Below are 27,612 nucleotides of genomic sequence, written 5' to 3'. Positions count from 1 at the left end.
CAAACATTTAACACATTTAATCCACAATAGAATGGCTGTGTTTCTCCCTCCATAGATTCTGTCATTTCAGAACTTGCATTCATTCTTCCATTGGAAAATGTTCTCAGGGAGTAAGGGGGTGTATTCTGCATTCTTCACTCAGAATCTCGCTTATGATCTCCTTTTATCTTTACTAGAAATAGAAAAATAAATCATAGTAGAAAAATAAATTAACAAAGAAACACCAACAGTATGGGCCAGAGATAGTGTCCATCTATAGTGTCTGTCTCTTCACGCTACCAGATGGGAACTATCAGGAGGCTAAGGATAACAGGCATGCATACACACGCATGCATGCAGGCACGAATATTTCCTGTCCTCTCCACTCCTGCTGTCTATCCCATTCTCTTCCCTCCCCTCTTCTCTCCTTCTACCCTTGCCTCCCCTGCCTATTTCACTCCTTCAGTTTTTCTTTTCTTTCCTGTCTTTTCCAGTTGCTCTCTAGTTCCAATTTCCAAAAACAGTATCTGACCTTATCAGCCCACACAAATCCTTTCTATTCAAACTGGCCAGTTAGTTCTGTGAACAAACCCCAGTGGGGAAAATACATGCCTAGCATATCAAATAGACAGACTGTAATATTAAATGTGAATTTCATACAAATCATGAGAGGGAATGGAGTCATCCAGAGGCTTCATGGAGTCTGTGGAAACAACATAGTCTCTTAGTGCAAAGATACTGTCAGATTTACTTGTCGTCTAATGCTTCAAGCAAGAAGCCATAAGCCACAAGCAGAGAGGCCTTGCTAGGCAAAGGTAAGTGAGAGTGTAGATTTGGTTGTTTCCTCAGGAATTCCTGGCTTGTGTGCGACCATGTTGGGCTTTGGCAATGCAGGGCAGGTAAGCTCTGGTCTTGGTGCCTTCCTGTAGGATTCAGGAGCTGTAAACTTAGACATGGTGGTGTACCCTGGTGATAAAGAGATGACTACCTTTTAAAGTTTTTTAAAGTTCTTTCTTATTTTATTTACAAATACCTGTCTTCTGGAAGCATTTTTTAAGTAGATTTTGCTTTTTTGGTTAAGAAAACATTTGGGGCAATTTACCTGCATTGCTATACATATTCTTACGAATACAGTTTTAAAGGTGAGTATGGATAAAATTTGTTTGGGGGCCAACAAGATAGAAAAACTGCTAAAGGAGCTTGCCACCAAACCTGACAATCTAAGTTGAATCTCCAGGACCTGAAAGAATTGATTTCCCTAAGTTATCCTCTAACATCTACATGTCAGCAGTGGGCAGCAGTGTGTCTAAACACACACACACACACACACACACACACACACACACACACACACACACACACGCACACACACACACACACACTCATGCCCACAAAATCAATTAAAATGTAATAAAAATTATAAAGAAAATAAAATATTTTTTCTCAGTATTTTCATAAGAATCAACTCTCATTTCTAATTTAAAAACTGCTTTCCCAAAATAGAAAATAAAATAAGTGTGAAATTTAAAATTTTGAAATAAATAAGAGTGAACTGTAAAGAGTAGTAATAAAATCAAGAGTTGAATCCTACAGTAGTCTTATAAGGTAGATCAAAGTCTACCTCTGCTACAGTATAAGAAGTAGCAACAATGTCTGTTTTTGAAACCTCTAATTTAACCTTCAATGAAACAGTGTAGATGTCCAATCCACTTTTAATGGTAGCTATTCTAGAACACACTATTGACTCTGGAGTCTCAGTTTTAAAAGGGCCCTTGGTAGTCCTGCCTTCTGAGTCAGTCAAGCTGATAGTGGCCATCTGGTGGGAAGTGTTAGGCAGCAAAGGTGTCTAAGACCCTGGAAATCCCACCTTAACATTGCTGGTCCCCTGTCTATTGTGCCATTAACCACCATCCCGAGTGCCAGCCAGTCTGCGCCAGAGGCCTAATCTGGAATCCTGCTGAGTGCTTGGCAGTCAAACTATTTCCCTTACTTCAGATCCGTGATGCCTCACATGTCTATCCTTCATCTCCCTAATGTATTGGAAAGTACTGTATTAAAACTTTTAGGCCCAGCAAAATGGCTAAGTGGGTAAAGGAGCTTGCTGCTAAGCCTCTTGACCTGGGTTTGATTTCTGGGACCCACATCATGGAAAGAGAGAACCAACTCCCACAAATCATTTTCTCCCATCCATACATGTACTGTGACATGTTGTACTCCACGCCCAAATAAATAAAAAACAAACAAATATAATTTTTAAAAATAAATTTATGTAATGTGATAACTGTTGAAATACTTATATGACTTTTTTGGAAAAAAACACATTTCTCTGAGATTTTCTAATGCATGTACTCAGATAGACAGCCAAATAAGTACATACATACCTAGATATAAAGATAGACCAATGATAGATAAGTAGATAATAGATATATACATTGACACATGAAGGATAGATAGATTAGATAGATGATAGAGAGATAGATAAGATAGATACATAGAAACATAAACATGTAATAGATAGATGACATATTCTAGAGAGATAGATGATAAGATAGATGGATAGACAGATAATAGATATATGCACTGATACATGATAGATAGATGATAAAGAAAGATAAATAATAGATGATAGATGATTAGGTAGATATATAGTAGAGACAGATTATAGACAGACAGACAGACAGACAGACACACAGATAGATGCTAATAGATAAAACATCAAACATCCCTCTCTAGGTGTCTGTGTAATTATGTGATATGTGTAGCTATAAACATATATACTTATATACTTATAAACATATATACTTATATGTTTATAGCTACACATATGAAGGTCCACATATTTGAGGCTATTATATTTTTTTAAACAAAGAAAGTTTTACTAAAGTAAACTTAGGAAAATAGGTATGTATGCCCCTCATTGAGTAGTGATCCAAACCAATCAGTAACAATTTGTTACTGGTTTTCCCAGGTACTTTTCTGTGTTGGATTTGGACTTTGCCACGCATTTGTGGAAGGATTAATTTGAGAAAACATGTTTTTCTGTCTCACCCTTTTCTCATTCTGTTGTCATATGCGGGGCTGTGCCACACATCCTGTGCTCAGGTCTGGTGTTCTGTGCCTAGTGTTGTTGTTGCCTGGGGTAACATTAAGCATTCCAGTGAACGGCTTTCTCTGTAAACCCCCGCTGTAACTACCTGAAACAGATTTGTGAAAGTTTCTGGTGTGAGAGGATGAACTCATGAATATAATTTTCATTTAGTTTTCAGCATCGGGGTTATGTGCTTATGTTCGTGATATTTTCGGTTTGTGTCAGCAAGAACCTGTCAGTCTTTATACTGATGTTTTTAGAAATTTTTTACTAAGGTGTATTCATTGTGCATGGTGCTGGATTCCATAAAGACGTGTTCACAAAGGTGTACTCATTGTTTTCTTATACAAGCATATCATATATTTTGACTGTGTGCCCTCCCCCCAGTCCTGTGCTCCTTTCTTCTTACTTTCGCCAGCATCCTTTTCCCTGATTCCCATGAACAAATTTCTATTTTAATGACTCCAGTCACTATGGAAATCCTTATAGAGGGTCCTCAAAAAGCTAAAAGTGTGCCTGTATATGACCTGATTATGCCATTCCTAGGAATATGCCCAAAGACTCTATCTCAACAAATCCTGGCCGTGCCTACACAGGAGTGTTCTTTCTAGCAACTTTTTGAAAACTTTTTTCTGACATGGTTTGGACTCTCTTGAAATGACAATAAAAAGATTTTGGGTGAGTGCAGATGGAGCTCCAGAGTGCTTGCCAGAATTTGGGTACAGTGGGTGCTGTACACAGTGCTTCCCACAGCCAAGGAGACAGTGGCTTCAGTGATTACTAAGTACTCCAGCACATGCTGCCACCATTTGACTTTGGTAAAACCTCATATGTCTACATAGGACCTGATCATGCTAGTCCTGGGAATATATCCAAAGGATTCATAGGTCAACATATCACAACGATGCTTGCACATAAAACTTTATTTTTTGCAACAGTTTAAAAGCTTTGTTCTGACATGGTAACTCTTGAAATGAGAAAATGACAATACAAGGACTTTTGGTCAATGTTGAAGAAGTGTGGACTGAGCTGTATCCTTGGAATGAGGTCTTTATTGAGCTATTTAATTTGATTAACTTTAGTCTGTAATTAATATGACAGTTCTATGATGTGATTTTCCCACAGGGTATTGTGTGACTGCATGTAGCATTTACAGTCATTTCTAGTATCCAAATCAAATAAATTGGCATTATATACCAAAAATCTATTCGGAATGGCAGAGTTTACATCCAGAAAAGAAGAACACTGGGCGGTTTGTTTGTTTTTGTAAATAGTTGCAGATGCTTAGTTGTATGTTTGATGTTGTCTGTCTTTCTTACCTCTAGGCAATGGCTCAAGTCAGAAGACATTCAAAGAATCTCCCTGCTTTTCTATAACAAGAATATAGAGAAAGAAGTAAGCCATTTTTCCCATTTAAACTATTATAATTTTCTTTATGAAATGTGGTTTTGATTTCACTCATGAAACTGAGTGTATATTTTTAATATAGTTTTTGGTTTACCAACAGCAGTGTTTGAAACATTTGTTGAATTTGGTCTCTGAGGATTTCAGACATGCACCTAGGGCATTCTGACTTCTGCAACCCCAATCTGCACCATCTTTAACTGGGTCAGGGCTTTGTATATAGCTCTCCTCTACTGCTCCCTGGCACTCTTTCATAACATTTCTTTTGGCCAAATGCTTTCTATCACCTTGCAATATTCTCCACACTTCTGGTAGTAAATGATATATGGTTGAGATTCAGAAAGAACAGGAAAAGACAATAATAGCTAATGTTTGACTTTTTGTGTGTAATTTTCTCAGAAAAGCCTTTAAAATGGTGGTTCCAAATCTTTATAATGCTGAAACCCTTGAAAACCATTCCTCATGTTGTGACTCCAAACCATAATATTATTTTCATTGCTACATTGTAACTGTAATTTTGCTACTGTTATGATTCATAATGTATCATCTGTGTTTTCCATGGTCTTAGGCAACCCCTCTGAAAGGGTCATTTGATCCCACCCACAGGTTGAGAACCACTACCTTAAAAGAAAAATAAAATGTTTCCAATAAATTGACAATGTTGTTACACAAATTGTTCTGATTTGTTAATGAAAGTCCAAGGTTTACATCTAGCTTGCTGCATCTGAGTATTTAGGCACCATGCGTCCCTAAGGAGCTGGTTTAGGCAGCAGATGTTTGGCTTTTGCAGATTTGCTAAGCACAGGTTAAAAAGTCTCCCCAGGAAGGATGTGTGGTTCTGTTAGGCCAACTGACCTCCACTCACCTCCTGCTTTGTGCTGAGTGACAGAAGGAGCAGGGTTCAGAAGCCATGTCCATCATCCAACCACATCATAACTCACTCAGTTTGAACAAAATGACTAGGTTAGTGGCAACATTTGCACAACCATTATGAAAATTCTGCTCAGAAGACTTAGCTCATGATTCTGTAGAAAACTGAATGAAAACATCAAACATTAAAAGTCAGAGTCCATGAAGGTGTGTTTTACAGGTTTGCCCATGTTCCCCTTGTCAAGAAGATCACTTGCCACCTTCTTGTTAAAATACTCTGTCTAAAAATTTTACCAACTTATTAGTTAATAACATCTCACTCCTGAGTGATGCTAGGAGATGATAAAGGCTGTTTGTTATTTAAGTGCCACACTCCCTTGGTTTTAATACCAAAAAGCAAATCCAAGCCATCTCTACACAAATCCCCAGAAAAGTTAAAAGCTAAGAAAGGAACAGAATGCATAGGATCTAATCATATCCCAGCAATTATGCTAATGTAGTACCTTCATCAGCATGCAAATTGTCCTGGATATTAAGACACAAAATACAGTAGGAAAAATTCTAATAAGGAGAAGGTAGTCATCATTAAGAATGCATCTTTTGAGCAATTATACACATTCTCCCCATGTGTGCATGTCTGCAGATGCCAATGCTTAGGCAAAGTTTTGAGGATGCTGAAACTTAAGCACCCACAGCCTGAACTTCTAGTAAAAGGGGAGAGAGTAGAGCCAGACATATGGAGAAAGAGTCATCAAGAGACTAAAGGGAGAGCTGTCTTTCAACACCAAAACCCAAGTGGCTCAAATCCAAGAACCACATCTGTTTCTTTCTAACGCTGGAGCTAGGCTGGGTGGATATAGCTGATAGGACCATAGAGTTTCTGCAAGAAGTTACAACGCCATTTCATAAAACTTTGTCTCCTTTGACTTTGTTATGAGCCTCATTTGGGAAATCAGTGTAGCTTCCTGCGTGGAAGACTGCCTTCAGTCTTCCTGATGCAGAAACTAGGGCTTCATGCACTGCGTGTCCCTTAGCATATTAATCATTAATATTAAAATGAATTCTGGCCTGCAGTTCCTTCAACCAGAAACAGGGACAGAAATAGTTTCTACCTCACTGTGGGGGTCTTGTCAGTTTTTTTACATTTAGTACATAAAGCATTCAGAGTTGTTAACCACTTGGAACAGAGACTACTGTCACCACAGTCATCATGGCCACAGTGGTGCCTAGCTTTGTGTTCCTAAGTCAAATAGGAACAACAGTCTTGCATGGTAGACAGAACCCTTGCTAATGGTGCTGGACAAGAGAAAGGAGACTCCCTGTGCCAGCCTCAGATCCAATGCCACAGACCTTCTGTCTCCTACCTTCATTCAACACTTTAAGTAGCACTGAGATCAATGATGAAATAGAACATTGCAATGCATGCATTTCACATGTCTGTCATCTCTTGGTGCTGTTTAAAAGGGTTATTATTTGGAAAGTCATTCTCTTTCTCCAAATAATGATAGATTATGAAAACTAGGACCCAGGCAGGATCCACTAAGCCCTCCCACTTGGCTTCCTTCTGGGGTGCTTCCTTCCTTACTGGCTTGACCCCATTACAGATACGTGAGTCTCTAGCATTTAAGATCATACACCGCAGTCTTTGTAAGTCACTCACTGTACATTTGAAGGGAGGACACTTGACTGCCAAAGACAAGCAGCCAGAGCTTGTTTCTACTGAATTCTGCAATTCGCAAGCATTATCTTGCCCTAGATACAAGGCTGCTGGGTGACTATGTGGAGCTCTTCCCACGGCAACAATCAACCATCTCTCACAGTGTCCTTTTCCTCCTCAGTACCGAGCTACTGCACTGCCAGCATTCAAGTACTACGTGACCTGTGCCTGCCTCATCTTTCTCTGCATCTTCATTGTACAGATACTTGTATTGCCAAAGTAAGTTCATGAGACTGCCCCCTGGGGATCCTCAGCTGCTGTGCCTCTCCCCTGAAGCCTGGGCTTATTTAAAAGATATGCAATCATGTTGATTTACAAACAGAGGGCCATTTGCCATATCACTGCAGTTGAAAAGTAATGCAAATTTTCGTGGCCAGGTGATAATAATACTGGATTTTCAATATGACTATTCTGTCTTTCCTTATAGAAATTTTTATTAAAAAAAAATTGACTTTTATTCCTTGATCTGATGCCCAGCCTCAAAATTTGAGACCAATATGCTTTACCTGCAAAGAGCTCAATTGCAAGGTGTTCTGATTTCTCACAATGTCGGAGACCAAACCCAGACCCTTAAACATGAGAGTTGAGTGCCCTGCTTTTATGCCACATCTACAGACCAACCAGTGCCCTTTCTAATTTAACACCATTGTTGAGGCTTAAGAAATGGCTCAGTGATAAACTGCTCAAAAAACAAGCACACAGAACTGACATTAAAGCCCTAACACTTACAGTAAAAACATGAATCTGACAACACATCCTGCAGATCAAGCATTAGGTTGGGGGCAGGTACACGTGGATACTGGGATCTTTTTGGTCAACTATTGTATCCAAAATGGTAAACTTCGAGTTAGGTGAGAAACTCAGTCTGGAAAAATACCACAGAGAGCAATAGGAGAGGGTACCTGGTGCCAACTTCTGGCCTCTACAGCACACATATAGAGAAAAGCACACCTGCATATGTACATGTACACATATGTACATACACAGTGTCATGGGATGAAGAACAACACCTGCTTTGCAAATGCCACTTCTCCATTTTGTGTACATTCTGTGAGTTATGCACCCTCCTTTTGTCTTAAATCTACCCTCTGTTATAGGTCAGGTTCCAGCTGGTTTTAAGAGAGATGTGGACATAGAGGGAGAAATATAAACCAAGTTGGTTGCACACTTTAGGTCATATTCCTTAAGGTTCCACCTTCTGGCAAAAAACATTATATTATAACTGGGGAAATTGGAGTCCATCTCAAGAGTTCTCAGACTCATTAGTAAGAGAATTTACAGACTCAGAACCAGTACAGATAAGCTCTAAATCTTAGAGAATTCCTGCAGGAAAATAATTGAAAAGGAGAAGAGAGGAAAGGAAACCCGTGCCATTCGTAAGCAACCGGGTGATAGAAATGTCAGGGTGGAGGGTACTTTAGAGAGCGAGAGAGAGGTTGCCATCACTTTTTCTTTAAAAGCCTGAACTTTGGCCATTATCTGAAAGAAAGATGGAGAAAAGAAAAACTTACACTTTGCCAAGTAATTCAGAAAATCAGGCAGGCTTAGCCTAGCACTCACCAAGTGACTATACTCAGTATGACAAGGGATCGTACATTATCCCTCCCATCTTCTTTTCATGGCTCAAGGTGGATCAGCCTTCCTTAGAAGTGGTTCCTTGTTAGGCGATTGACAGGCCCAGCTGGATTAACAATTTTTGGGTAACTTAAAATGTAAGGTCTCCACCCAAGAAAAGGACTAGGTTACAGTCTTTTGACAAGGGAAAAAAGCAATCCCTGATGGGCATCAACAAAGCATTGATAAAGGTCTCTGTACCAACCCTCCCTCTAAAGAAGTGACCTAGGAGATGTGCTGAAATTGGGGGATAGAGACAGTCTACTTCTACCATAGAAACCCCAAGGTCTAGTTCCAATGCTGTTTGCCAGACAGGAGCAGTATCTGTGCTGGTGTTCTAGTCTCCCTTCTGCTTACAGGGTCTGTACCCTAAGCTGCCCACCCATTCTCTATCTGCTGCTTGCAGGGTCTGTACCCTAAGCTGCCCATCCATTCTCTATCTGCTGCTTGTGCCATCCTAACCCTAAAAGGTCCTTCCTCTTACATAAAATGACTGTCTCCAAAGAAGATGACTCCTGTTTTATAGCTAAAGGAAATTTCAAGAAACTCATCCTTGCTCTTCCTCTCCCTTCTCTTCTCCATTCTCTTGCCCTCTTCCCCTTTGTACCTCCTCTCCCCATCCCCCTTCCCTCCACATACCCATGACTGGCCTTTACTTATCCCCTCTTCTACTCTTCTTCTCTCATTAAACCTCTCCGTGTGGAAAAAAAAAAGAAACTCATCCTTCTCATAATAAATGTATATATATTATATATATGCATATATATAATTTTCTGAAATAGATTTTCTCTAGTCACTGCCATATATATATTCTTTAGAAGCCAAAAAAATTTTTTTTCAATTTACCAGGATTCAATGTAATGTTGCCATTTATCCTGTGTAGTGCAGCCAGGATTTGTGGGTAGCTAACCTGCTTAGATTGAATGGCATCCTTTTCTGATAAAGATGCTTAGCAATTAGAGTCAAGTGCTGTCTTCCCCTCTATACTACCAAGGTTTTTATTCTGGGCACTAAGCCAGAACAATGGCATTTATAGGAGTAATAGCAAGGCAGGGCATTACTCCTGCCTACAGTTCCTCAGTTGTCTCCCGTTTTGGAGAGGTTCCCACAAGATTTCCTCCTTTTCTACAAATTAGCATCAGCAGACATGGGCCAAAGGCATCCTTCTTCTCTGCTTAAAATAAAGGATCCTTGGTGAAATTTCCCACTGTCTGCTGATCTGTCTTCCGTTCAAAAATGCCAACAAATTAAATTCCTTTCTAGTACCAACCCTGCAGCAGCTGGTACGCAAGAGAAATGTCTGTGCTCTACTTAGGCTTCCAGGGAGCAGAGGCTTGTTGGTGGAATCATGATTGCCCAGGGAACTGGGCCCCCAACCACCACTGTCAACTGCGTAATTTCATTTCTCCACATCTGTCCATTGTGTGAACCTCTGTATTACCTACATCCTAAGTGATGCAGGGGCTGCTGATCGCTGGAAGGAGTTGGAAACATGAATGGCCATTTAAGAAAAAATTGCCAAGGAAGACAAAAGATTGAGAAAAAACACATCATAGTTCTCAGCTTTAAGAAGGAGATTGCGAATAAGTATTCTTAAAAACTAGAGGAAAAGATGGCATTGCACCATGCCATGTCACCTGCAGAGTTAACTTTGATTTTCTTGTCTCTTGTATTCTACTACATCTTGATGAGCCCAGGAAAGTCCGTCCTCTCATTCCTCATCACGTGCTTGTTCTTATGTTGAACAAGTTTGAGCATTGAAATGAGCCCATGTGTGCACACAGGACCCCTTTCCTGCTGGTGTTGAGAGATGCGTGCCCTGATTGTCTCATGTCCAGGTCCCCTGCCAGCCTCAAACTCGGGTTGTGTTTCTTCTCACCTTTCTCATAGCAGCCCCGTGTGTGCCTATTGAAATGATGTTTGCTTTTGAATGTTTTAAAGATACAGAAGAGCAGCATCCCAACACCCCAGTGTCTCCTGCACAGACCTTTCAAATGCTAAGCCTGAGTCCTGCATGCTGCAGTTGTGATCCTTCCTCTGGGCACAGTTTGGATTTAAGTGTGTTTCCAAGATTATCTTTTTAATTTGTTCAGCTTAATTCACATTGATGGGCATTATTCAACTTACATTTTTCTTGTATTTGCTTACAAGTACCCTCATCACTACTATCTTGTGTTAACTTCTTTTAGTTGAATTTATATTCCTAACTTTTCAAAGATCAATCAGATTCTTTAATACTTCTAATTCAAGTGGATTCATCCCATGCTCTGTTATTGCCGTCTCCCTGCATGCCTTTGCATGAAAGCTGCATGTTCTGGGTTCTTTACGAGTTTTTGTCTCCTATGTTTTGTTTTTCTGTTTTTGTGTTTTGGTTTGTTGTTGTTGTTTGGTGGTGGTTGTTGTTATTGTTGTTTTGTTGTTTTGTTTTATCCCTGTATGCCTGTGTGACTGAGTGAAGCCTCTTCTGAGTTCCGGAATCACCCGCCTACAAAGGAGACCACTCCATACCTGTTGCTTCCCTTCCATCCCAGAGTTCCTACCCGTCCATCGTTTCCATTCTGGGCTGCAGGTTATAGAGTTTTCCTTCGGTTTCTCCTTTCACTCCATGTAATTTAGACATGATTTTATTGCACGGGCTCCTGTCCGCAGCCACCTCCTTCATTCTTTGTTATAAAGGCATCACTACCACAAGGTTGCTTTCAGTGTCAGGCACTCACCTGCTCAAGGTACCATCTTTCGTTCTATCCCTAGAGGGACATTGTTGTGCTTACTAGGTCATGGGTGGAAACTTCCATCAGCATCCCTGGCATGGAACGAGATTGGGGATCTTCAACATTGATTTTCTACTTAGGGTCCCAGAGATGTATTCTTACCCAGTACAGCTCTTCATGGCCCCTGATGTCACAATGTTAATTCCAGCTCCCAATTTACCAAATTCATCCCTTACTTTGATACATATTAAATCACAGACTATGCAGGTTTGTCAAGTGTCAGTGCCCCTCAGTGTTCTCAGACCTAGTCATTTTATTTCTTAACTAATCTGTGTGAGTCACGTTCACTGAACTTGGACATTCTCCCTCTTGCTGAGATGCCCTTACTTATTTTCTAACTCTGTTGTGTTATAGCGAGCCTGTGTCTTCTTCCTCAGTCCTTCTCTCAATGCATGCGTGTCTGTGTAGTTGTATTCTAATTAGTACATGATAATTGTGCATACATATAGTGAGATGGCATATTCTTCCTCAGTCCTGGATCACACAATGCGTCTGTGTAGTTATAACTTTTGTATTCTAATTAATAAGTGATAATTGTACATATAGGAAACTGTGTTATATTTTCATAATTGTTAATATGAGGTAAATGATGAATCAAGGTAGTTACATCTAGTTCCAGCTGTCTTTTTAAATCAAAATAGACAAGCAGTGGTCAGAATTGAATGAGTGAGCAGATGAATTACTAACAGGGTTTTCTACTTGGAAATGGTCAGTGGAAGAAAGCGATTTCCTACATGAGGTTCTGCAGCCTTCTTTACCCAGCCCAGTTTTTGAACCTGGCTCTTGTCTTAGGATTTGAACAAATTAATTAAATTATCAATTGACTTCCCTTTTCTGGGTGTTTTTGCCACTCTGCCTGCACTGTATATATAGAATTTTATTGTAAATATGAGATTCATTCAAAGACCAAATAATAATCCAACATGGAGGCATGTTTTACATGTTTTAGTTATTTTATTCAAATTATCTGTCAAACTCAATGATTGTATTAAATGTGGCATTGTGAAAATTGTTGAAGCAAGAATAAGTTTTATTAATAATGTTTAGTTAGATATCTTGTGTCTCATTATCCCTGGCTAAGCAAATAATGATACTTTACTTAAGAAATTTTAATAGCAAAATTACAGACTCAAAACCATTATTTTTACTTCGACTCTGTCAATTTCCTTACTCATTTAAAGATATATTTTTAGTAATCTTTTAATACTCTTTTCAAAGGCCCTTTTTTTTATTCTCTCAAAAGAGGAAAATAAATAGACTTGATTTCTTTGGCATCCGTAATGAATAGCTATGGTAGAGGCAGTTTGCTTTGGTGGGTGGTGAAAAGCTAGAGCACACCTCAGGAGAGCAGGCATTGGAAGGGATGGGAGAGGCAGTGTGCAGGCACATTTTGGTGGCTCTTGTAGTCCCACCGTAGGAACTATGGATATTGTACTCAGTGCTGTGAGGAGCCATGAGGGATTTAAAGCAGAGGTCATGATTTGGCTGTGCTCTGGGGGTGATGTGTTTGCTTTTGCTGGGGAAGGGAAGAAACAGGAGTGAGTAAGATGTGGTATTCATGGAGATGGAACTGGATGGGATGGAGAATGGTCTGCTTCTGAGCTATGGCATAAAAATTGATGCAGATGGTTCTTGTTGCTTGATCAGGTGTGAAAACTCTCAGAGTGTTGTTTCCTGGAGTTCTGTTTGTGTGCTTCACTGGAGAAACTAGAAGAATAGCCTGCCACTTTGCAAAAAGAAAACATCGAATGGAAGGGGCAGATTTGAGGGAAAATGAGGATCCCAGGACTCATTTTTTTTTAACACCAAGGATGTGAATGCCTTTCTGCCTTCTTACCTTTCACTTCCTTTTGGTTTTGATTGCTATTGAAGGCCTTCCATCTTGAAGTTGTGTCATTTACAAGGGAGACTTAGAATTATTTTATGATAACGTACAATTGAGTGTTCTGTCCCTCCATTATCACCCTTGATGAATCCCACGCAGAAAAATCTGAATAGAGTGGAATGGTCTTTGGAGGGACGAGTAAGGGTGGGAAGGAAGAGATGCCACTGGTCTTATCACCTCGAGTCGAATTCCAGAAAATGGCATCCATATTTATCTGATGCAATGGCTTATAATAAGGATGAATTGTAGGCTTTGGGAGAAAGTGCTCCTGCTGAGTCTTTCTCCCCAAAAATGAGTGTCTCTGTCTTTGTTAGGGTCACCTTTCTTTCATGAAGGCAAAATTATAGAAGAGGAAAGGACTTGGTCTCCAATCAGCCCTTTCCATGAACATAACAATACAGCTGATTAAAGTACCAAAGTCAAACATCCCCACTAAAAGGTGTAATTTTTCTTCCTTCATGGCAAGAAAGAGTCAAATTTACTTTTCAGTAAGTATATAAATCAATTATACTCATAAGTTTAAAAGAAACAGCTTTGCAACAAGAATGTTAATTAAAATGGATTAAGTTGCACAAACATCTTGGTATGCTTAATGGACCAGAGTATGCTTTTGAAAGAGCAGGCAGGATAAATGGTGATAATTAAGAGCTTTGACCAACCACTACTTTGACTCGTGGTATTACTTGTCCCCGAGTGTCTGCTGTTACAAAGTACCATCTAGGCTTCATAGTTTGTAAACAGCAGGAATTTATTTCACAGGATTTTAGAAAACAAAAGTTCGTTGTGAGGGTGGCAGAGTGGATAGGTTCTGATAAAGACCTATGGTTAGAGACTATCTCCACTCTGACGGTGTAATCACATCCCAGGGACCCTTATCCATTGCCTTGGTAATAAGAGTTTAACAAATGAGTTTTAAGGCACACAAGCATTCAGTACATAACTACCTTAGAAGACATGGATGTCTATGTGAACAATAATGGCATGTGTGGCAGTGATCCCGGCTTTAAGAATTTAGGAAACACCCTCATAGAAGAAGGGGGAGGGAAAGACAGTCACCAGGAGCGCTTACACACCTGAGGGCAAAGATAAGACCAACTTTTCTGCTCCAAATAACCTGCCTGGTGGACTCAGGACACACAAAGGCAGAAGTCAGGGCACTTCCAGTTTCTGGCTGTGCCTGGAACTGAACTGATCCCATCCCACAGCTCCCTACTCCCAAATCCTGTGGAGGGGAGAGGTGAACATGCAGAAGTGCAGACCATTCTGAGACTGCAGGACAGACTGCCACTTCTGCCCACCTTTTCCCATATCCCTGGCCCAAGAGGAAACGGCATAATGCCTCTGGACACAGGAATATAGGAGCAGTCAGAAGCAGCAGGTACCTGCACTTCTGGTCTGTACCCAGAACTGAACTGAACCAGTCAAACAGCTCCCTGCACCCAAATCCCATGGAAGACAAAGCCAGACCCTCAGAAGTGCAAACACTCCTAAGAAATCAGAGAAGACTACTCTCTGCCCACATATGACCCAAGAAGGACTCGCCTAATGCCATCTGTGCCCCCTGAGCAAAGGAGCATTCAGGGGCAGGACCCTTTCAGTTCCTGCCTGCGCCAAGAGCTGAAAGACAGTTGCCAGGAGCACCTACACACCTAAGAGCACAGCACTCTGTTCCCAGAATCAGCTAGAAGAAAACAGGAAAACAGGTCTACAGGTATACTGACACAGAGGCCTACAGGAGGGTCAAGCCACTGTCAGAAACAACAAGACAAGCTAACACCAGACACAACCTGATGGTGAGAGGCAAGCACAGGAAACTAAGCGACAGGATCCAAAACTACTTGGCATCATCAGAGCCTACTTCTCCCATCAAAGCAAATATTGGATATCCAAAAACACCAGAAAAGCAAGATTTAGATTTAAAATCACATTTTAGGATGATGACAGAGGACATTAAGAAGGACATAAATAGCTCCCTTAAAGAAATACAGGACAACACAAGTAAACAAGTAGAAGTCCTTAATGAGGAAACACAAAAATCCCTTAAAGAATTACAGGAAAATACAACCAAAGAGGTAAAGGAATTGAACAAAACTGTCCAGGATCTAGAAATGGAAATAGAAACAATAAAGAAAGCACAAAGGAAGAAAACCTTGGAAATAGAAAATCTAGGGAAGAGATCAGGAGTCATAGATGCAAGCATAACGAACAGAATACAAGAGATAGAAGAGAGAATCTCAGGGGCAGAAGATACCACATAAAACATCGACACAACCCTAAAAAAATAATGTAAAATACAAAAGGTCCTAGCCAAAAACATCCAGGAAATCCAGGATACAATGAGAAGATCAAACCTAAGGATAGAAGAGAGTAAAGACTCCCAACTTAAAGGACCAGTAAATATCTTCAACAAAATTATAGAACAAAACTTCCCTAACTGAAACAAGGAGATGTGCATAAACATACAAGAAGCCTACAGAACTCCAAATAGATTGGACCAGAAAAGAAATTCCTCCCATCACATAATAGTCAGAACACCAAATGAACAAAACAAAGAAAGAATATTAAAAGCAGTAAGGGATAAAGATCAAGTAACATATAAAGGCAGACCTATAAGATTTACAGCAGACTTCTCACTAGAGACAATGAAAGCCAGAAGATCCTGGGCAGATGTCATACACACCCTAAGAGAACACCAATGCCAGCTCAGGCTACTATTTCAGGCAAAACTCTCAATTAACAGAGATGGAGAAACCTAGGTATTCCATGGCAAAACCAAATTTACACAATATCTTTCTACAAATCCAGCCCTACAAAGGATAATAGATGGAAAACTCCAGCACGAGGAGGGAAACTATACCCTAAAAAAAGCAAAAACTAATCTCTTTGCAACAGACCCAAAAGAGGAGAGACACACAAACATAATTCCACCTCTAACAATAAAAATAAGAGGACAACAAGCACTATTCCTTAATATCTCTCGACATCAATGGAGTCAATTCCCCAATAAAAAGACTAACAGACTAGATACATAAAGAGGACCCAGCATCTTGCTGCATACAGGAAACATACCTCAGAAACAAAGTCAGACACTATCTCAGAGTAAAAAACTTTCCAAGCAAACGGTCTGAAGAAACAACTGGAGTAGGCAATTTACTATAGAATAAAATTGACTTTCAACCAAAAGTCATCAAAAAAGATAAGGAAGGACACTTCATATTCATCAAAGGAAAAATCCACTGAAATGAACTCTGAATCCTAAATATCTAGGTTTCAAATGCAAGGGCACCTACGTTCATAAAAGAAAACCTGCTAAAACTCAAATCACACATTGCACCTCACACAATAGTAGTAGGAGATTTCAACACCTTGCTTACATCAATGGACAAATCATGGAAACAGAAATTAAACAGAGAGACTAACAGAAGTCATGAAACAAATGGATTTAATAGATATTTATAGAACATTCCATCCTAAAACAAAAGGATACACCTTCTTCTCAGCACCTCATGGTACCTTCTCCAAAATTGGCCATATTGCAAAATAGGCCTCAACAGATAGAGGAAGATAGAAATAATCCCATGCATTCTATCACATCACCATGGACTAAGTCTGGTCTTCAATAACAACAGAAATGACAGAACGCCCACATATACATGGAACTTGAACAACGCTCTACTCAATGATAACTTGGTGAAGGAAGAAAGAAAGAAATTAAAGACTTCTTAGAATTAAATGAAAATGAAGGCACAACATACCCAAACTTATGGGACACAATAAAAACAGTGCTAAGAGGAAAACTCATAGCCCTGAGTGCCTCCAAAAAGAAACTGGAGAGAGCATATATTAGTAGCTAGACAACACACTTGAAATCTCTAGAACAAAAAGAAGGAAATACACTCAAAAGGAGTAGACAACAAAAAATAATCAAACTCAGGACTGTATTCAGCCAAGTAGAAACAAAAAGAACTATACAAAAAATCAACAAAATGAGGAGATGGTACTTTGAGAAAATCAACAAGATAGATAAACCGTTAGCCAGACTAACCAGAGGGCACAGAGAGTGTATCCAAATTAAGAAAATCAGAAATGAAAATGGAGACATAAAACCAGAATCTGAGGAAATTCAAAACATCATCAGAGCCTATTACAAAAGCGTATATTCAACAAAACTGGAAATTCTGGAGAAAATGGACAATTTTCTAGACAGATACCAGGTATCAAAGTTAAATCAGGAACAGATAAACCATCTTAAACAACCCCAAAGCTCCTAAAGAAATAGAAGCAGTTATTAAAGTCTCCCAACCAAAAAGAGCCCAGGTCCAGATGGGTTCCGTGCAGAATTCTATCAGACCTTCAGAGAAGACCTCATACCAATACTGTCCAAAATATTCTACGAAATAAAAACAGATGGAGCACTACCAAATTCTATGAAGCCACAATTACTCTTATATCTAAACCACAAAAAGACCCAGCAAAGAAAGAGAACTTGAGACCAATTTCCCTTATGAATATCGATGAAAAAATACTCAATATAATTCTTGCAAACTGAATCCAAGAACACATCATAATGATCATCCATCATGATCAAGTAGGCTTCATCCCAGGGATTCAGAGATGGTTCAATATATGGAAATTCATCAACATAATCTAATACATAAACAAACTCAAAGAAAAATACTACATGATTAGATGCTGAGAAAGCTTTTGACAAAATTGAACACCCATTCATGATAAAAGTGCTGGGAAGATCAGGAATTCAAGACCCATACCTAAACATAGTAAAAGCAATATACAGCAAACCAGTAGCTAACATCAAACTAAATGGAGAGAAACTTGAAACAATGCCACTAAAATCAGGGACTAAACAAGGCTGCCCACTCTCACCCTACTTATTCAATATAGTTCTCAAAGTCTAGCCAGAGCAATCAGACAACAAAAGGAGGTGAAGGGGTACAAATCGGAAAGGAAAAAGTCAAAATATCACTATTTGCAAATGATATGATAGTATACTTAAGTAACCCCAAATGTTCCATCAGAGAACTACTAAACCTGATAAACAACTTGAGCAAACTGGCTGGGTATAAAATTAACTCAAAGAAATCAGTAGCCTTCCTATACTCAATGGATAAGAAATTGGGGAAATAACACCCTTCACAGTTGTCCCAAATAATATAAAATACCTTGGTGTGACTTTGAAAAAGCAAGTGAACGATCTGTATGACAAAAACTTCAGGTCTCTGAAGAAAATTGAAGAAGATCTCAGAAGATGGAAAGACCTCCCATGCTCATGGATTGTCAGGATTAATATAGTAAAAATGGTCATTTTCCCAAAAGCAATGAACAGATTCAACATAATCCCCATCAAAATTCCAACTAAATTCTTCATAGAGATAGAAAGAGAAATTTGCAGATCAATTTGTAATAAAAAAAAAAAAAACAGGATAGCGAAAACTATCCTCAACAATAAATGAACTTCTGGGGGAATCACCATCCCTGACCTCAAGCAGTGTTCCAGAACAATAGTGATAAAAACTGCATGATACTGGCACAGAGACGGGCAGGTAGATCAGAGGAATAGAATTGAAGACCCAGAAATGAACCCACATACCTGTGGTCACTTGATCTTTGACAAAGGAGCTAAACCATACAATGGAAAAAAAGATAGCATTTTCAACAAATGGTGCTGGTTCAACTGTAGGTCAGCATGTAGAAGAATGCAAATCAATTTATTCTTCTCACCCTGTACAAAGCTTAAGTCCAAGTGGATCAAGGATCTCCACTTCAAGCCAGATATACTCAAACTAATAGAAGAAAAAGTGAGGAAGAGTCTCGAAAACATGGGCACTGGGGGTATTTTCCTGAACAAAAAACACCAATGGCTTATGCTTTAAGATCAAGAATCATCTAATGGAACCTCATAAAACTGCATAGCTTCTGGAAGGCAAAGGACACTGTCATTAGGACAAAACGGCAACCAACAGATTGAGAAAAGATCTTTACCAGTCCTACATCTGATTGAGGGCTAATATCCAAAATATACAAAGAACCCAAGAAGTTAGACTCCAGAGAGCCAAATAACCCTATTAAAAATGGGGTACAGAGCTAAACAAAGAATTCTCAGCTGAGGAATATCGAATGGTTGAGAAGCACCTAAAGAAATGTTCAACATCCTTAGTCATCAGGGAAATGCAAATCAAAACAACCCTGAGATTCCACCTCAAACCAGTCAGCATGGCTAAGATCAAAAACTCCAGCGACTGACTGCAGGTGCTGGTGAGGATGTAGAAAAAGAGGAACACTCCTCCATTGTTAGAGGGATTGCAAACTGGTACAACCACTCTGGAAATCAGGCTGGAGGTACCTCAGAAAATTGGACATTCCACTACCTGAAGACCCAGCTATACCTCTCCTGGGCATATACCCAAAAGATGCACCAACATACAACAAAGACACATGCTCCACTATGTTATAGCAGCCTTATTTAGAATAGCCAGAAGCTGGAAAGAACCCAGATGCCCTTCAACAGAGGAATAGATTCAGAAAATGTGGTATATCTACACAATGGAATACTACTCAGAGATCAAAAATAATGACTTCATGAAATTCATAGGCAAATGAATGAAGTAGAAAATATCATCCTGAGTGTTGTAACCCAATCACAGAAAAACACACATGGTATGCACTCATTGATAAGTGGATATTAGCCCAAAAGCTTGAATTACCCAAGATACAATTCACAGACCACATGAAGCTCAAGAAGAAGGATGACCAAATGGGTATTCTTTACTCCTTCTTAAAATGGGGAACAAAAATATCCATAGGAGGGAATATGGAGACAAAGTTTACAGCAGAGACTGAAGGAATGGCCATTCAGAGACTGCCCTGACATGTGGTCCATATATATACAGCCACCAAAACTAGACAAGATGGAAAAAGCTAAGAAATCCATGCTGACAGGAACTGGATATAGATCTCTCCTGAGAGAAACAACCAGAGCATGTCAAATACAGAGGCAAATGCTAGCAGCAAACCACTGAAGTGAGAACAGGACCTCCCTTGGAGGAATTAAAGAAAGGATTGAAAGATCTGAAGGGGGTTGCAACCCCACAAGAATAACAATGCCAACCAACCAGAGCTTCCACAGACTAAACCACTACCCAAAGACTATACATGGACTGACTGACCCTGGCTCCAACTGCGTATGTAGGGGAGGACGGCCTTGTTGGGGCACTAGTGAAGGGAAGGCCCTTGGTCCTGCCAACCTTGGACCACCAGTGCAGGGGAATATTGGGTGGTGGTGGTAAGGGGTGCTTGATGGGGGGAAATACCCTTATGGGGGAGGCGGAGGGGATAGGGGGCTTATGGACAGGAAACTGGTAAAGGGAATAACATTTGAAATGTAAATAAATATATCCCATAAAAATTTTAAAAAACAAAAATAAAAATAATTTTAAAAAAAAAGAAGACAAAGAAAGGGGAGTGGGAATGGGATAGGGGATTTATGACTAGGAAACTGGGAATAGGAATAACATTTGAAATGTAAATAAAATATCCAATAAAAATAAATAAATAAGAATTTAGGAAAATGATATCAATAAGTTCTTTTCTAGGGTCTCTCCAGCAAAGAAAAGTTTATTTGACTAGGTTTTAGTTGGATGCCCTCCTAGTAAGTACTCATAATTTCAATAAATCTGGGTTACCACCAAGATTAATATGTCACTTTTGTAAAGCTAGGAGTATCTTACACAGTTTGTCATTACTATGGTTCATAGGCTTTACAACTGTCTAGGATTTTTTATTGTTTTCCTCCATTGACAGCTTGCATAGCACCTTTGAATGCTCTCAAAGCTGATCTGTCCCCTTGTTCTACAAACAAGGTTGGGTATTGGAATAAAATTATCAGCTTCCTGATTACTGTTTCATGGAACAATAAAACAAACCATAAAACATATTTTCTCCAACTATACATGAAATATTGGCAAATATATAACTTCTACAAACCCAGAAAAACCCTTAAAAGATCTGATAAAGATTGAAATAAATTAAAGTTATATAGATTTATCACTATCAAATATGAAATAAATACTTATATCTAAATATCTAAAAATATCCCTGTGTATTTGAGCCTAAACTATTTGCCTGTGAATAAGCCACAAGTCTACTAAGAAATTATAAGAGAAATTTTTAAGTGTTTAAATAGTAACAGGTCACATATTAAAATAGGTGAAATATAGCTAATAATATAGTAAGATATGGGTAGAAATTACTACCTTTGCTTGCATTAGATTAGAAAAAAATTAATCATTTAAATCTTCCAACTCATAACAGCAGAAAGACATGAACAAATTAGAACTAAACAAGTAAAGGAAAATAGATAATATTTTTAAAGTCAATAAAATAGAAAATAATTAAGAAAGAAAATTAATAAAGCCAAACCTTGGTTTTTAAACTATTTTTTAAGATTACAATTATATCATTTCACCCTTTAATTGACTGCCTCCAAACTCCTTGCTCTCTTTCAAACTCCTGGCCTCTTTTTTCATTGTTGATATAAATATACATTTCTAATTACATAAATATGACCTGCTCAGTCTATCCAGTGTCTCTTGTAGGTACATGTCTTCATGAATGACTGCTTGGTATTGGATAACCAATTGGTGTGTTCTTCATTGAGGAAGACTATTTGTTGTACTCTTAAGGATTTCTTAGTTGCCTTTATGGAGGGCTGAGGTTTTCTTGGTCTACCTTACCATGTCTATTGTCATCCTTGCTCAGCTCAGGTTTAAGTAGTCATGTTGTTGGTCCTTTGTGAATGTAGCTTCTGAAATTACTAGGAGACACAACCTCACAGCAAACTCCCTGGTCCTCTGGCTCTTACAAATCTTTTTGCCACCTTTTCTGATGTTCCCTGAGCCTTATAGACGTGTCTACTGGGACTAGGCTCCACAACTCTGCATTTTATTTGTGATTTTCTGAAATCATTTTTAAATCTCCTGTAAAACAAAAAAAGGTTTTTGATGCCAGGTGAGGACACTTAGCTGCAGGTCTAAGGACAAGTATTCCGGATCTAGTTAGGGATTGTGTTGGTTTTCTAAAGCAAGTATTCGGAATCTAGTTAGGGATTGTGTTGGTTTTCTTTTTTTTTTTTTTTTAACTTTGTAATTATATTTATGTACAGAAAACTTAAGTGTACATTTAACCCAGTTTAGTGGCGAGTTCTTTAGCCTTTGCCTTTTCCAGCTTGGCAACGTGAGCCACAGACTTAGGACCCAGGACATTGCTTCCCCAGTGGCGGCGGATCTCACCATATCTGTCATTATAATTGGCCCTAATAGCTTCCACCAGCTTAGCCAGAGCACCCTTGTCTTCCGAGTTCACCTGTGTGAAGGCAACAGTGGTGCATGCCTTCCTGTGAACCAGGCGCCCCAGCCTGGCCTTCCCTTGATGATGCAGTAGGGCACCCCCATCTTTCGACAAAGGGCAGGCAGGAAAACCACCAGCTCAATGGGGTCTACATCATGGGCAATCACCACCAGCTGAGCCTTCTTGTTCTCCACCAAAGTGGTGACTGTATTGACCCCTGCTCGGAGGACAGGGGGTCTCTTAGTTGGGACATCCCCTTTGCCAGCAGCTTTCTTCTCAGCGCGGGCCAGCAGCCTCTGCTTCTTCTCCTGCTTTGTCTCTGGCCTGTACTTGTGGGCAAGCTTAAGCAGCTGAGTCGCTGTTTGCCTGTCCAGGGCCTGGGTGAACTGGTTGATGGCAGGAGGTACTTTGAGCCGCTTATAGAGGATGGCTCTTTTGCCGCTGCAGCCTGATGTAGGGGCCATTTGAGATCGTGAGATCTCTTTTGGCTGGATGTCCTGCCCAATGCCAAAGTTCTTGGGCCTTTTCTCAAACAAAGGATTGACCACCTTTTTGGCCTCTTGTTTCTTGACCACGGCGGGGGCCGGGGCCACCTTCTTCCCCTTGGCCTTCTTTCCTTTGGGCATCTTGCTCGGCTGGAGGAGAGAGAAAGAAGAGGGAATTGTGTCGTGTTGGTTTTCTAAAGCAGTAGTTGTAGGTTCTCCTCTAAGGTCTGTGACTTCACTAGCCCTAGTTCGTTGGTTCTATTTCCAGTAAGAGACACAATTTCCCTCCTGTTCAGTGGCTCTTGATCCAATCAAAGAGCTGTTATTTATCACCAAAGTATGCATGGCACTGTTGTGCCCTTCGTGCCCTTAGGGCTACCCTACTCTGCTGGGCACCGTTGGACTTCATAGGCATTGAGCTTGGCAGGACTGTTGTTTGATTCCCTCTCTTGGACACTTGAGTTTTATTATGATGTAATCACTAAGAAATTTAGCAATCATAACTCTCTATGGACTCCAGCATCTCTTTGGAAGAAAAAAAGGAAATTTATTGAAATGTTCAGATATATTGACAAGCCCAGTGTCCTAGTATAAAATACTTTTACACTCTAACATTCACAAGTCAAGTGAGTCAGCCTCTGGAGAAATTTACTAACTTCTCAGTTTCTCTCAATAAAAGTTTGTAGATCACACACCCTGTTGCCAACAATAAATAAAATAAACATTTTTTTCCAAATGCCTATGACATAGTACAAATGTCAAATAGTACAAATATTTATCACACACATTGCAAAAATAATTTTAGTTTCTGTTTAGCTATAATGAAATTAGAAATAATAAGGGCCAACTAAAAATAGCTACCCTGTAGAATTTGATAATCATAGCTTTAATTATTCTCATATTACAAGAAGATGGAAATTGAAATTATAAGCCTTATAGGAAAGAGTGACAATGAGTAGCTATCAATCAACAGCTGTAGGATTTGACTAAAAAATAATTGCTGGAATATTTGTGTCCTAAATACATTTATTGGAAAATATAAAATATTGCTAATAAATGAAAGTCAAGAAAAAAGAACAGTGTAAGTTCCAATAAAGTTATTTTAATTTGAATTGGATGCTAGTATGTAGAAAATGAATAGAAATCATAGTCCTTAATAGTAGAACAAAAACTAAAGTCATGAGTTCAGCAAAATATGCAAAATTTCAAGACTCATTCAGATTTTATTAAAAAAATTAAACATTAAGATGAAATTATTACAATTATAGGATTTTTTACATTTTAAGACAATGTTATATCAGATTTTTTGTAACTTATTTTTGAAATTATTTTTCTTATTCTATTTCTTCCTTCCAATCACATTATCTTCTATCTCCTCCTATACTCCTGCCCCACCCCCCTTTGTTCTCACTCAAATTCATGACCTCTTTTTCTTTAATTGCTATTGCATAAGATCTCAGGGTTAATCACATGATACGGATAGCCAATTCTGGGAGCAGGTAGCTTTCTCTTGGGGAAGACCCTTTCTCTGGCTCTCAGCATTCCCAGTTGGCATGGTTCTTTGTCTAGTGTTGAAAACTCATGAGCTTTCCTTTCTACATTAGCATGTCTATTGGTAGTGTTGTTATTCAGGTCTTGTTTAGGTATCCACATAGATGAGTGTACACTGCCTCTCTGACATTTCTAGGAAAACAATCTTAGAGCAAATTTCCCATTCATCTCATTTTAACAATCTCTTCTTTGTCACAATGATCCCTGAGCCTCAGGTTCAGGAATTGTGTTATAGATGTTACATAGAATTTTTCCATTTGAAAATCCAAATAAATAGCTAATTTCCTAGTGGCATTATCAAGATTGACCCAAGAAACACAATCAAGAAAAGAGCAGAATTATAGAATGTCTCCTAGTAAAAACAGCTGCCAATCAAAAATATAATTGCTGTATTAGTCAGGATTCCTTAGAGTCGCAGAACTTATGGAATGTCTCTGTATATTAAGGGAATGATTTACCATCTGCAGCCCAATTAACCCAACAATGGGTAGCCGTGAGTGGGAAGTCTGTGAATGTAGTAGTTGCTCAGTATCGAAAGGCTAGGTGTTTCAGCTGGTCTTCTGCATAAACTGAAATCCTGAAGAAGTAGGTTCCAACAGATGTGTTGACAAGTAAGTGCAAACAGGCAAAAAAAAGAGAGAGCCCTCCTTCTTCCAATGTCCTTATGTAGGCCTCCAGCAAAAGGTATAGCCAAGATTAAAGGTATGTGCCATTGTGACTGGACCTAAGCTGTTCTTTACTTGGAAGTTGGACTATCCCAGGCTGGCCTTGATCTCAGAGATCTGCTGGCCTCTGTCTCCTGGCATTAAAGGCATGTACCACCTTGCCGGGGACTAAACTTTTCATGGCCATTATAGTTCAAGATCTCGATCAAAAACCTGTGTTTTCCAGCCTCAAGATCTGGATCACAGGTGTGCCTTCCATTTCTAGATTGTAGTTCGTGCCAGATATAGTCACATTAACAATTGGAAATAGCCATCACAATTGCACAGAGGCTGAAGAGATTGCTCAGTGCTTGAGAGCACTTATTGTTCTTGCAAAGGATCTGTGTTCCCAAAGCTAACATCCATCCCTATCTCTAACTCCAAAGGATGCAGTGCCATCTTCTGACTTCCACTGACAGTGGCCATATGCATGATATACATAAATACATACCTGCAGAAAACATTTATACATATAAAATAAATAATTTTTAATTAAAGAATACATGGACATGGTGTGCATGTGACCTGATGGAGGTAGAACCTTTATCGTCCATAGAACCCATCCTGCTTTCTTGTTGTTTTGTGGAGGGATCCACTAATAATTATGGCTGCCTGCTACCTCTGAGATGCACACTGCACACACCCCTTCCCCTAAGGAGGATTTCTGGTAGTGTTTGGTAGCCTTAGGCAGAGGCTGATATCCAGGATCTTTGCTGGCTTCTCACCAGGGAGTAAGACCTGGAGTAGTCTTTGTGGGGATAACGTTCTGAATAAGATGACTTAGGGAGCACATAGCATTTTCCTCTGCTAGATTCTACAAAGCCCTGAGATCCCATCTCACTCCTTTTTATGTAGTTGAAGTTTGATGGCATATGATGCCAGTCAAAATCTAGGTCTGAAATACATACACTGTCTTATAAGGGTCTTTTATGAAAGCACCATGCCTCACTGCTCAGTGTTGGTTTGAACTGAAGCTTACAGCTCTTGTTAAGGCAACCATAATCATGTCTTGAAATAGTGTAGGGGGATGGGATAGTGAGTGGAGAGATTGTGCTCAGTTATAAGGTCTTGAAGTGTTGTACCAACTGCTTACCTTGTTGCTCCTGAGTCTCAGGCTGTGTCCATGAAGTGTAATTGCAGTTTTATTTAGTCATTTATATCTGTTATTTCAGTCCCTTCGAGCCTCAGTGGTTACGGGCACTGACGTCTCTTCCAGAAGACCCTAGTTCAAATCCCAGCACCCACATGGCAGCTCACAACTGTCTCTAACTCCAAGGTCTGACACTCACATACATGCCAGCAAAACACCAATGCACTTTCGGTGCTACATCTTCTACATCTTTTGTTTGTTTCTAGACAATTGTGTTGGCAGAAGCTTCTATGATGGCCTCTGCGTGGATGCTACATTTGAATTGAATGGCTTCTAACCCTTGTCTTAGTCCTGAATTCTAGGATGGGATTTAATGACTTTTAAAGATTTTGAGTTCTTAAATTATTTAAAGCACTACTCAGAAATACAGAAAATTCTTTTTATCGTGTGTGTGTGTGTGTGTGTGTGTGTGTGTGTGTGTGTGTGTGTGTCCCCATGTGTGCACTGACCTGTGGGTAAATGCATGTGAGGTCAGATGTTGACATTTGGTGTCTTCTATTGCTCTCTGCTTTATTTACTGGGAAAAGATCTCTTGTTGAACCTGAATCTCACCAATGCAGCTAGTCTGATCAGTTGACTTACCCTGGAGATCCACTGTCTCTCCTTCTTAACATGGGTAGGAACATGGGCTTCCATACCCACCTGGTTTATTAAGTGGGAGCTAAGGATACAAACTCTAGTTTTCGTCCTTACAAGTGTTTTATCCACTGAGCTTTCTCTGCAGCCCTGACAGGTGGTTCTTATAGCTGAGGCTCACCTAAAAGCTCTCTGGGTGGATCTTACTTGGTGTACATGCTTCTCATATGATCCCAGGGTGCTTTCATGTTTATGTTTTGATCAAGCAGGCACATGGTCTGTCCTATGAACTCCTAGAAACTCAGGAAACACTTAACTGTGTCACACTGAATAAAATTGTACCTGGGTGGGAGGTATGAAGGACACTGGAATTCAGTTTTCTCAGGACACCAAAAATAAGGATAGGATGAGATGTTCTGGGAAATCATGGTGGTATCCATAGAAACAATGCATTC

At 39.5% G+C, this 27,612-nt stretch overlaps 1 protein-coding gene across 1 annotated transcript in view; it reads left to right on the top strand.

The window, feature by feature from the left end:
- Window positions 1-27,612, top strand: part of Adcy2 (adenylate cyclase 2) — a 410,506-nt gene that overhangs the window by 310,899 nt on the left and 71,995 nt on the right. Inside the window, exons 13-14 of the mRNA XM_032894822.1 lie at window positions 4,393-4,462; window positions 7,180-7,277. Coding sequence (XP_032750713.1) covers window positions 4,393-4,462; window positions 7,180-7,277 — 168 coding nt within the window. The remainder of the gene's footprint in view (window positions 1-4,392; window positions 4,463-7,179; window positions 7,278-27,612) is intronic.

Source organism: Rattus rattus, chromosome 2 (assembly GCF_011064425.1).
Source record: "Rattus rattus isolate New Zealand chromosome 2, Rrattus_CSIRO_v1, whole genome shotgun sequence".
Taxonomy (NCBI): domain Eukaryota; kingdom Metazoa; phylum Chordata; class Mammalia; order Rodentia; family Muridae; genus Rattus; species Rattus rattus.
This window is presented reverse-complemented; position numbering and strand designations above follow the sequence as displayed.